The following is a 12806-nucleotide window of genomic DNA, read 5'->3' on the forward strand; positions in this document are numbered from 1 at the left end:
TTTTCCTCATTGATTTGTAGGAAGTGTTTATATGGCCCAAATATTACACTTTTGTTAGTTATATATGATGCAGGTATCTTCTTCCACTCTGTGGCTTGCCTTTCTAATCTTTTTATAGTATTTGATAAAGACAACTTATTAGTTTTAGTCAAATCTAGCAGTATTTTCACTTATGGGAAACATTTTTGTTATCTTTTTAAGGAAATCCTTCCTTGTCCCTAAAGATATTCTCCAGTATTACCTTCTCAAGAGTTTATAATTTTGCCTTTCATGTTTTGGTTTTTAATACACCAGAACTGGTTTTTGTATATAGTACGAAGTTAGGGGTCAATTTCTCATTTCCTGCCCCCTCAATGGATACACAATCATCCCAGAATAACTTAGGGAAAAGTCTATTCATTCCTCCCTAGTGACTATGTATGAGAGTGTTTAGGGGGTCTCTTCAGTTGGCCTATTTGAGCATCTCTAAGCCCATACCTTATTATCTTAACTACCAAAGCTTTAGAGTAAGTCCTGGTATCATTGAGGCAAGTCCTCTCTCTCTATTCTTCTAGAAGAGCATCTTGACTATTTCCAATTCTGTGCATTTCCATGAAAACTTTAAAATTAGCTTGTCAATTTCAAAACGGTTGGGAATGAATTGAATCTATTAATCAATTTGGGAGGAATATATATCTTTGTAATATTAAGTCTTCTAGTCCCTAAATACAGTATGTCTATTCATTTATTTAGGTCTTCTTTAATGTCTCAATAAGTTTTATAGTTTATCCTCTAAATGTCTTGAACAACTTTATTAGATTTGTTCCTAGGTTGTTGATTTAAAAAGATTTTATAAATGGTTTTTAAAAATTTGTAATATGGAAAAATTCAAACATATACAATAATACCGTGTAACGAACCTCAAATACCTATGACTCAGCTTCAACATTTATTAACTCATGGGTTACTTTGTGTTATTTACAACCTACCCACCCTAAGATTAGGGTTCCCAGGTGGTGCAGTGGTAAGCAATCCACCTGCCAATGCAGGAGACACAGGTTTGATCCCTGGGTCGGGAAGATCCCCTAGAGAAGGAAATGACAACACGCTCCAGGATTCTTGCCTGGAAAATCTCATGGACAGGAGCTTGGCGGGCTACAGTCCATGGGTTCACAAAGAGTTGGACATGACTCAGCGATTGAGCATGCACCCTAAGATTATTTTGGAAAAAAAAAAAATCCAACTTTGTATTATTTCCTCCTTAAATATTCTTAAATTCCCTTTAAACCTATAGGTTTCCCCTTCTTCCCCCTCCCCCTTTTCTTCTTGCAATTTATTTGTTGCAGAAACTGGTTGTCTGTCTTATAGTTTCTGATTTTACCCCTGTGGTGTCTTTAATAAGTTCCTGTCTTTTGTATTTCTTGCAAACAACTAACTAGATCTAGAGGTCTAATCAAACTTGAGCTTTATTTTTTTTTGCAAGAGTACTTTATAGTATTATGGTGTTATATAGGGTATTTTAAAAAATTACTTTCTATTTTTTTACTGGTAAATAGAAATATAATTGATTTTGTATAATGATTTTTATATCAGCCATCTTGCTAAACTCTCATATTAATTGTAATTGTTTATATATATATTAATATATTAATAGATTTCTTTGAATTTCTACACAGAATCCTATCACCTGTGATTTTTTTTCCTTTCCAATTATGTTTGCTATAGGTTTACTGTAGATGCTCTCAATCAGGTTAAGGAAGTTCCCTTCAATTTCACAGTCTGTGAGAGTTTTAATTATGAATGGATTTTGGATTTTAACAAATGCTTTTCCTGAATCTAATGATAATGACTTTGTGGATTTTTCTTCTTTAATCTGTTAATATGCTGGATCGGTTTTCAAATGTTGAACCAGCTGTGCATTCCCAGTACAAACTCTACTGGGTCAAGATGTATTATTCTTTTTGTATATTGCTAGATTCAGTTTGTTAATATTTTGCATCTGTGTTCATGAGGAATATGGGTATTTAACATATTCAAAATGTATTGAATTTTGGTATCAGGGTAACACTGGGGTCATGAAATGAGTCAGGAAGCATTCTCTTCTACTTTCTTGAAGAGTCCTTCCTCCCTGCCTCTTTCTTTCTCTTGCTCATCGAGGGCTTTATTTATTTTTGGTTCGGAGAAAGGCATTTATTGGGAAATAATGTGAACTGTCTCTCAGCAACAGTACCAACGTCAATCTCCATATATTACCTAAGTGGCATCCAGAGGAGGCTGATGAAACGTTTGGGAATTCTTCCAGTACAAGCCAATATGTGCTGTTAGTCATAACTACAGCTTCTGTGAGGCATATACTCTTTGGAAACTTAAACAGAACTGAGGCATTTTTGAAAGGTTAAGAGACCAAAATAAAAAAAATCCTGACCTTGTGAAGCTTATGTTATAGTGTACAGAGTATCTTACAAGAAATGATTTTAAGCTTAAAAAAAGTTCCCAGTAAAAATTTGTGGTGTGGTCATGTGTGGTGTAACGAGAGAGGAATGAAACTGATTTTTACCAGACACTCAGGAAATGAATGTTATTTCTTTTAGTTCTGCAAGTGCAAGAAAACTGTTAGAATTTAGGTCAACATGGAGGAAATTTCAAACACATGTTTAACATTTATTGCTGACTTGGATGAGGATCTAGTAGGCAAGGGAAGGGATGACACATTCAGGGACTCAAACCATATCCAAGGATTAGACTGATGGGCCTTGTCAAGCAAGATGAAATTTACCACGGATAAAGAAGGTAAGGTATTTGGGTTCAAAAAAATTGATTTCTCATCTGGAGAATGTGAAAAATTTGATTTGGTAGCAATACATCTAAACAAAGCTTCCGGGTTTGGCTGATCGGATTGTTTCAAATCTTTCTCATTAGCATTACCTGTCTACCATATGACATTCTAGAGACCAATTCACTTTTCCAACAAGGAATTCTTTTTCCCCTCAGCTGGGAATGTCTTCTTGTACCTCCAAAGTCCTACTCAACATCTCAAGGAACATACTGCCCAGTGGGCCTCTTCCTCATTATTCTAGTTAGAATTCCTTTCTCCCTCTATAGTCTTTGCAACTTTATTGAGCTCAGTTTTTCTGAAGTAAACTGAAAATAATATATAAAGTTTAAAATTTCAGTTTTGAAATATTATACATCCCATGAAACCATCACCATAATCAAAATAACAAATATTTTCATCATCCCAGGACTTTTCTTATGCCCTTCTGTAATTCCTCCTTCCTCCTACAGATCCCCAGGAACTAAAGGTTAGTTTTGATTTTCTAGAGTTTTATATAAGGGAATTATATAGTATGTTCTCTGTTTTGCCTGGAAACCCAGCCTAGTGATTTTGAGTTTCACTCATATTGTTGTGTGTTACCAATAGTTCCTTTCTTTTAACTGCATCCTATTGTATGGATATGCCATAATTTGTTTATCCACTGACCTGTTGATGAAAACATTAAAAATGTTTAGAAATTTAATTAAAAATTTTTTTAATTAAAAAAAATTGTAATAGGTATGTGGCCACTAAGTTTTTGTTAGTGCATTTTTTTTGTCCTTGGAAATTCCTTTAGGTTCTATTTCGAATCTGTTATGCCATTCATCCCTCCCCACATACTCTGAAGATATTTTTTAAGCATTGTTGTTCAGTCACTCATTTATGTCTGACTCTTTGCAACCCCATGGACTGCAGCATGCCAGGCTTCCCTGTCCTTCACTATCTCCTGGAGTTGGCTCAAACTCATGTCCATTGAGTAGGTGATGCCATCCAACCATCTCATCCTCTGTCATCCCTTTCTCCTCCTGCCTTCAATCCTTCCCAGCATCAGGGTCTTTTCCAATGAGTTGGCTCTTTACATTTGGTGGCCAAAGTATTGAGGCTTCAGCATCAGTCCTTCCAATGAATATTCAGGGTTGATTTCCTTTAGGATTAACTGGTTTGATCTCCTTGCTGTCCAAGGGACTCTCAGGAGTATTCTCCAGCACCACAGTTCGAAGGAATCAATTCTTCTGTGCTCAGCCTTTTTTATTGTCCAGCTCACACATCCATACACGACTACTGGAAAAACCATGCTGCTGCTGCTGCTGCTAAGTCGCTTCTGTGCGACCCAATAGACAGCAGCCCACTAGGCTCCTCTGTCCCTGGGATTCTCCAGGCAAGAATACTGGAGTGGGTTGCCATTTCCTTCTCCAATGCATGAAAGTGAAAAGTGAAAGTGAAGTCGCTCAGTTGTGCCCGACTCTTAGCGACCCCATGGTCTGGAGCCTACCAGGCTCCTCCGTCCATGGGATTTTCCAGGCAAGAGTACTGGAGTGGGGTGCCATTGCCTTCTCCGAATTAGAGAAAGGAAATGCCATAGCTTTGTCCATATGGACCTTTGTAGGCAAAGTAATGTCTCTGCTTTTTAATACACTAACTAGGTTTGTCATTGCTTTTCTTCCAAGGAGCAAGTGTCTTAATTTTCAAGGCTGCAGTCACCATCTACAGTGATTTTGGAGCCCAAGAAAATAAACTCTCTCACTGTTTCCATTGTTTCCCCATCTGCCATTAAGTGATGGGATTGGATGCCATGATCTTCGTTTTTTAATGTTGAGTTTTAAGCTAGCTTTTTCACTCTCTTCTTTCACCTTCATCAAGAGGCTCTTTAGTTCTTCTTTGCTTTCTGTCATAAGGGTGGTGTCATCTGCATATCTGAAGTTATTGATATTTCTCCCAGCAATCTTAATCCCAGTTTGTGCTTCATCCAGCCTGGTATTTAACATGATATACTTTGCATATAAGTTAAATAGCCAGGGTGACAATATATCACCTTGACGTACTCCTTTCCCGATTTGGAACCAGTCTGTTGTTCCATGTCCAGTTCTAACTGTTGCTTCCTGACCTACATATAGGTCTCTTAGGAGGCAGGTAAGGTGGTCTGGTATTCCCATTTTCCAGCTTGTTGTGATCTACACAGTCAAAGGGTTTAGCATAGTCAGTAAAGCAGAAGTTGATGTTTTTCTGGAATTCTCTTGCTTTTTCTATGATCCAATGGATGCTGGCAATTTGATCTCTGGTTCCTCTGCCTTTTCTACATCCAGCTTGTACATCTGGATGTTTTCGGTTCACATACTGTTGAAGCATAGCTTGAAGAATTTTGAGCATTACCTTGCTAGCATGTGAAATAAGTCCAAATGTGTGGTAGTTTGAGCATTCTTTGGGACTGGAATGAAAACGGACCTTTTCCAGTCCTGTGGCCACTGCTGAGTTTTCCAAATGTGCTGGCATATTGAGTGTAGCACTTTAAAAGCATCTTTTAGGATTTGAAATAACTCAGCTGGAATTCCATCACCTTCACTAGCTTTGTTTGTAGTGATGCTTCCTAAGGTCCACTTGACTTCACATTCCAGGATGTCTGGCTCTAGGTGAGTGATCACACTATTGTGATTATCTGGGTTGTGAAGATCTTTTTTGTACAGTTCTTCTGTGTATTCTTGCCACCTCTTCTTAATATCTTCTGCTTCTGTTAGGTCCTTACCATTTCTGTCCTTTATTGAGTCCATCTTTGCATGAAATGTTCCCTTGGTATCTCTAATTTTCTTGAAGAGATCTCTAGTCTTTCCCATTCTATTGTTTTCCTCTATTTCTTTGCATTGATCACTGAGGAAGGTTTTCTTATCTCTCCTTGCTATTCTTTGGAACTCTGAATTCAAATGGGTATATCTTTCCTTTTCTCCTAGCCTTTTGCTTCTCTTCTTGTCTCAACTATCTGTAAGGCCTCCTCAGACAACCTTTTTGCATTTCTTTTTCTTGGGGATGGTTTTGATCACCACCTGCTGTACCATGTTACGAACCTCTGTCCATAGTTCTTCAGGCACTCTGTCTATCAGATCTAATCCCTTGAATCTATTTGTCACTTACATGGTATAATTGTAAGGGATTTGATTTAGGTCATACCTGAATAGCCTAGTGGTTTTCCCTATGTTCTTCCATTTAAGTCTGAATTTTGCAGTAAGGAGTTCATGATCTAAGCCACAGTCAGCTCCTGGTCTTGTTTTTGCCAACTGTATAGAGCTTCTCCATCTTTGGCTGCAAAGAATATAATCAATCAATCTGATTTCTGTATTGACCATCTGGTGATGTCCATGTGTAGAGTCATCTCTTGTGTCGTAGGAAGAATGCTGTGACCAGTGCATTCTTTTGGCAAAACTCTGTTAGCCTTTGCCCTGCTTCATTTTGCACTCCAAGGCCAAACTTGCCTGTTACTCCAGGTATCTCTTGACTTCCTACTTTTGTATTCCATTCCCCTATGATGACAAGGCCATTTTTTTTTTTTTTGGTGTGAGTTCCAGAAGGTCTTGTAGGTCTTTATAGAAGCATAGTTAGTGTTAATCACTCAGTCGTGCCTGACTCTTTGGGACCCCATGGACTGCAGTCCACCAGGCTCCTCTGTCCATGAGATTTTCCAGGCAAGGATACTGGAGTGGGTTGCCATTTCCTTCTCCAGGGGATTTTCCCAACCCAGGGATCGAACCCGGGTCTCTTGCACTGCAGGCAGATTCTTTACCGACTGAGGTATAAGGGAAGCCCTTATAGAAGCCACCCCCCTTTTTTAAACAACTGTGTTTACTAGCAGGCTTTTAATAATCAGTAATATGTATATTACTTGGTCTCCTAATTCCAATATATGATGCGGGTTTGATTCTGTTTCTGGTGTCTGTTATTGCTCACTGGTTTCCATGTGCACCCGCGTATTTTGACTTGCTGGTCACTGCCCTGGAGAAAGTCCATGCTGGGGGTGGTTAGGAGGAGCCCTAGGATAAAAGTGCTCTCCTTCAGAGACTTTCATTTGTCTATAACAGATATATGGAAGTATTAGTAAACAAGAAACCTCACATCAAGTGCATAGCTGGACTTCCCCTGGCTGTCCCAGGCTATGTGTACCTGGGTGCAAATTCATTTGGGGTAGACCAGTAGCCACAATGGAGAAGGCGATGGCACCCACTCCAGTACTCTTGCCTGGAAAATCCCATGGATGGAGGAGCCTGGTGGGCCACAGTCCATGGGGTCGCGAAGAGTCGGACAAGACTCAGCAACTTCACTTTCACTTTTCACTTTCATGCATTGGAGGAGGAAATGGCAACCCACTTCAGTGTTCTTGCCTGGAGAATCCCAGGGATGGGGGAGCCTGGTGGGCTGCTGTCTATGGGGTCGCACAGAGTCGGACACGACTGAAGCGACTTAGCAGCAGCAGCAGCAGCAGAGGCCACAATGTTTTCAGGGAAACTTTGTTTTCCTTTTGCTGTGCTCACTGACAAGGCATCCTTCTCTACAGTCCCCTGGTGTGGAAGGGAAGTAAGGGAATGCTTATCAGTTTGCTCTTAACCTAGGGATATAGCTTTTTGCAGTCCTAACAGTGTGGGATGGGTCTCCTAACTGATTCTCCTACTTATACAGGCCTTACTGGGTCTTAACCTTGGTCCTCTGGCAGAGAAGTTCTTAGTAATAGAATGCCCTCATGGCAAAGTGGACCAATTTGGAACTCTCATTTTTACCGCTCTGATTAATGGCTTTCATATAAAAATTGGTCACTGAGTTCCCCAATACCTTTTAAGGTAATTTTCAAAAACATATTTTCTGCAGCACATCTCATTTTTTTCCACCAGGAGGATTGGTCCAGACAATCTAGTCTACCATTATAGGCAACAGGAAGCAAATCTGCTTTTCCACTGTCATTTCTCAGGCTTCCCCCAGGGGACTTAAGAGTTATAGGTATTGGTGAGACATAATTTATACAAATGATCTGACCAGGGAGAAGAGGTCTAGAATCTACATAAATATTTTCAAGAGACACTCATTCACATATGGCAACATTCAAGAACACATTTTGTAAAATGTAAATATCAGTGCTAACATAATAACATCACTAGCAAAAGGACTTAGACATCACTTTCCTCTCACTAATGCTTAAAGTGTTTTTTGAAGATCGGACCCAAAGATGGCATCAGAGGGAAGGCTTCTACTTCCGTTATGTGGGCCTATGTTTCCTAGTATAAAATGATGGCATCTGAAGTTCTTAGCTCCAATGTGCTAAATTTAAAAGTATTTTTGGGAACCCTGGAATTTAGCTGAAAGAAGTGATCAAGCAAAAGAGATTAACTGAAAAATCCCTTTAATTAGTAAAAAACTGGGTGGAAAAAAACTATGCGTCTATGAACTTGATGCCTTTAATCTCTTTTAGTTAGGTTCAAATAAGTATTTTGGACATGAAGATCTCTCTCTTTTGAAGATATCTCTTTGGCACTAGATTTCTGATATATATTGCCAAAGTACAGACAAAGGTAAAACTATCAGCATTTTTAAAAAAACAGCAAATTATAACATTAATAACAGAAATAGATTTTACCAAAATATACAGTAATCCCTGACTCCTCTCAGTTAAAAACATGTCTGAAAACTGCCTGATTTTAACCTGCTTTCAAAGCTTAAACTTTCTAACAGACACACATTTTAAAAGACCTGGCAGGGTAAAGAACGAAGCTTCTGTCTCCCTTCTAATAGCGAAACACTTTAAATACCTGGAGTGACCGTGAATCCTGGCATCTGAGTTTTTCACTGGTGGTGGAGCGGAATGGGGTTGGTGAGAGCATGTGGAGGGGCAAAGAGAGGGTACATTTAAAAAAAATGCAATTCTAAAAGGCTGGAAACAGCATACAGGTGTAGAGGGCTCTGCTAAGAGATCACGATGTGACTATGACCCGACTCAGCCTCTCTCTAGACCTTCCTCTCCTTCTGTGTGAAACAAAGACCTGACTCTATAAATAGGAGCTCACTTGGGGCTGACAACTGAGAATTCTCGGCAGACTCATTTGAATTGCGTTTGGCTAATAGAGCAAACAATATATTAAACAGGTTTTACCCTATAAAACAGCAAAACATAAAGGTGGAAAATGGCTCGCCAGGCTTCGTTTACATGAGAAACCAAAACAGCACAACACAGACATACCATTCCTGAAGTTCTGGAGAAGGAATGAGACCTGCCGCTCCATTTTTGGAGTTTTCCAGTTTACCCTGCCACCAATTGTGATCGTCCTTACTAATAATCTGGATGACGTCACCAACTCTGAATCGAATGCCAGCTTCTTTGCAGGGGATGAGGTCATCCTTAGCTGGATCATATTCAAATTGTGCTCTTACATAGATCTATAAAACAGGAGTTTGTAAGAAAAAACGCCACAGTGATATGAAAGAAAACAGTCAGTTCTAACTGAATAACCATGGACTAACACTACAATACGAACAGGACATTAGATGGTGAACACAAATATGATGCATGGAAATACAACACAGAAAACTGCTACCACTAGAACAATGTACTGTTTTTGATGTGTACAGTTACAAATCTCTGCTCTTTTTATTTGGATAGAACATTTAAGGTATTTGTTCAATAAAGACTTTATTTCTGCTTTTACTATAACAGAATAGGCTTAAAATTATAGTGAAATATGCTTACCGTTTGAAAATCTGCATATATGTAGTTGATATTATGGGTAAGTTGTCATGATCACGTGGCAGGCTTTAAGCCATAACCACAAGCATTCAGGGAAGGTTTTAACCCTAAAGCAGCACGATACGAAACTAGCAAGAACTCAGTGTTGGTAATGTGCTATAAAATGCCTCCATGACAACCGGCAGTGTGTCTACACACTGCTGATAAACTTAACTGTAACTCAAACATTTTAAAAAAGCACTTAAAGGTAGTTTAATTTTGCAAATAGCATTTCTACTTTATATTCGCATTTTACTCTTCTTCGAGAAGAAAAATGAATTTAAGTCCTACGTTTGCCAATGTAACACTTAAAATCTGCAGAGCTTCAGGAGATGGATAGTTCAAGGCTCTGAGTTTTATGATATGTAAATGTAACTAGTAAATATAAAAGGAAACAGATTAGCATACAAGGGGTTATCACATGGCACCATTTTATGAATTACTGGATTTCTAAATAATGTAAAACAAGGTGCTAGATATTCAGTATTGCATCATTGGAGTGATTTCTATCAGGTGCTAGTTTATGCAAATCTTAACTCCCAATCTGATTATTTTTAAGAGCACATTTCAAGAAAAATTCCATAAAATTTCTATCTTGAAATTACATTTGAATATTAATATTAAAGTCACTGTAAAACCAACCTGAAGGGTTTGGAACTATTGTGTTATTATTCTGTTTGTTTCTTTTCAGAAATCCAGCCTATAAAAGTTATAAGTCTCTGCATTTGCACCTAAAATTTAAACTCAATGTGCCAGCAAATAAAAGTTGCTTGTCTCAGGCAGCACTTAACTTTTCATGTTTGATTAGGGACATAAAGCCAGGATTTTTCTGTTGTTGTTTTTTCCCCACTGTATGTGGCTTTCAGAAATACACATGCAGATACAAATTAAAAAACCTTCAAGCTTCAGATAATTATTGCTTAAAAATGTTCATTGGAATGTACATTTTAGTTATTCTTAGAATTCAAAGTATTTTGTAGCCTTTAAAAATTTATTTCCAGCCTAGAGGCAGGCCCATAAGATCCCCAAAGGCTGAATTCTTAACCATCAACACAAAATGATCAGGTTGAAATTACAATAACCATCACAGCTACAAAGATGTTAGGGAAAAAATCCTTATAGAGAATTAGTCATGTGTAATGTGTTAAAATGAAATGGTACAAGCTCTCAATGCTCAAATGTTATGGTCCAAAATGCAGACATTATGGGATGGAAAGGGTTAATAAAGGATTGGCTATTAGCAGCTCAGTTTAGATAAATTTCTATAGAGGATATCTATTCACCTGTCGTCCTTTTGGTTGGGTAGTTGATGGCAAGTCCTGTAGAATAAAGCCAACCCAGGAGAAAAATTTTCATTTACTTTTCAAAGAGTACAAGGTAATTTGTGTGTTCTGTTACATTATGGTTAAAAAATGAGCTAGATTTAAGTTGTAAAGAGATAATATACATTATTCCATTTCTCAGAAATGTTGAGTTATCAAAAAAGAAAAATCAAACCCAGGCCATTTAGCAGCAAGCTGAAGAAAGCAGGTAAATTTAAGCAGAGAGAAATGTGTTCTTAAGAAACAACTCAGCATCTTCAACACAAAAGCCACTGCAAGTGAAACAGCCTATTTAAAAAACCCCCCCAAAACTCAAAAGAGCTATTGCCCTTTTCGACTTAGTTACTGCAACCATTTAAGATTTTGAAAAATTCAATGGTTGTATGGATTTTTTACCATCTTACAGTTGTTAAATGTTAACTGTTATAAATGAATTCCTTTGGTAGCCTATTTTGAAGTTGCAAATAAAAGTCACAGGAAATTTTCTAACATTTCTCTTACTTATATCATTCCATCTGAGGTGATCTCAAATTATTTATAAATTAGCTCAAATTATTTACAAATTTACCTCATAAAAATGATATTTTTTAAAGGGCAAGTTAAAGAGTGATACTGCTGTATCATTAGAACTCTCATTTTTAACAGCAATATCAGCAACTTAAGAGATTTTGTTATTTCAAAATATTTCAAAAATTCACACACCTGCACCTGTAAGTGCTCCCATTTGCTTACATAAATTAAAAACAATTCTTTTTACTTTCCAAAATGGATAGTTCTGACAAAAAGTGAAATTCCACGTTCAAGTCAAAATATAAAGTACTTTGTGTTAAAGATGTGATAATAGCGTGGCTTAAGTGCAGTTTGAAGCCAGTTCCTTTTGCTTTTCATATCCAGGCAAGGCTTATAATTCACAGAAGTATGTGCACGTACCACAGTAACAGAGGGCACACCAATTCGTAAACTTAGATAGCGGAAACTAAACATGTTGCTGATATCACTCAGAATAGACAACTACAAAGCCCGAGAATACCCAAATTCCTACTCTGCAAAATTCTTATATTTCTTTATCTTTCGCAAGTGAAAAAAAAATGTTTAGAAATTTCAACAAATTTCCATTTACATCCTCTGCATAACTTTGAGCAAAGTCATAGACAGCAGCTGGGTGACACAGAAATATTTTGAGAATGACCAAAGCAGTCTTGAACTACATTTCTTAAAATTTAACTAATGAAAGGTATTTTCAATGAGAAGAACAAGATTTTCCAGGAGTAAACTGCATTGTAGCTGTAGTAGCCTTGTATATCGGCAGAAGACAATATTTCCACTGAACACATGTAACTAGAACACTCATGGCAGGTGGCACCAACAAAATTGTCACACTTTGCTGTGTGGAGCTAGAGTTCTTACCGAAACAGAATTGTTAGTGCTGCTATGACCATTAGCTGGGGACTGTCTGGAAGTGGAGGGGGAATCTCTCTGAAATAAGACACAAGGTTCATTAACACAGAACACCAGCAGAGAAACAAGAGATATTCATATCAACAGTTACAACCACAGGCTGACAACCATTTCCTTTGAGGTTTTAGCTGTAAAGGTGCCATACTGACTTACTTGCATGATTTCAGAGAAGCATGAAAAAATGTTTGTGCAGTCTGAAGATTCACATGTTGTAAGTGATGACCGTGTCATTCATTAATCATTTCTTTCCTGTCTCTAACATTCTGTAACCTTTGCTTTTTTAAAATGAGAACCCGAAGGGTGACTTGATATTAAAATCCTATCAACTACTGTAAAGTGACAAAGATTACTATAACATTGTGCTAAAGATCCCAATTGCATATCTTTTTTAATTGAAAATTAGGTGTTAAAAGTATTTAATAATCTTTAGGTACCTCAGTATCAAAAATTACCGAATGACACAATTTGAAGAGAAGTGAAG

General features: G+C 37.6%; 1 protein-coding gene across 12 annotated transcripts in view; it reads right to left on the bottom strand.

Moving 5' to 3' along the window:
• The window catches only part of CASK (calcium/calmodulin dependent serine protein kinase), a 377321-nt gene that overhangs the window by 28853 nt on the left and 335662 nt on the right, over positions 1–12806 (bottom strand). For 3 of the 12 annotated variants that reach the window (XM_086387074.1, XM_086387073.1, XM_086387082.1), the window contains 3 exons: positions 12275–12343; positions 10829–10864; positions 9003–9199 (listed from right to left, as the gene is read on the bottom strand). In XM_086387074.1, coding sequence (XP_086243200.1) covers positions 9003–9199; positions 10829–10864; positions 12275–12343 — 302 coding nt within the window. The remainder of the gene's footprint in view (positions 1–9002; positions 9200–10828; positions 10865–12274; positions 12344–12806) is intronic. The other 9 variants (XM_086387078.1, XM_086387077.1, XM_086387084.1 and 6 more) reach the window with 3 other exon arrangements.

This window comes from Bos grunniens, chromosome X (genome assembly GCF_055505025.1).
Source record: "Bos grunniens cultivar Pamir isolate PY7600 chromosome X, Bosgru_T2T1.0, whole genome shotgun sequence".
In the NCBI taxonomy this organism is placed as follows: domain Eukaryota; kingdom Metazoa; phylum Chordata; class Mammalia; order Artiodactyla; family Bovidae; genus Bos; species Bos grunniens.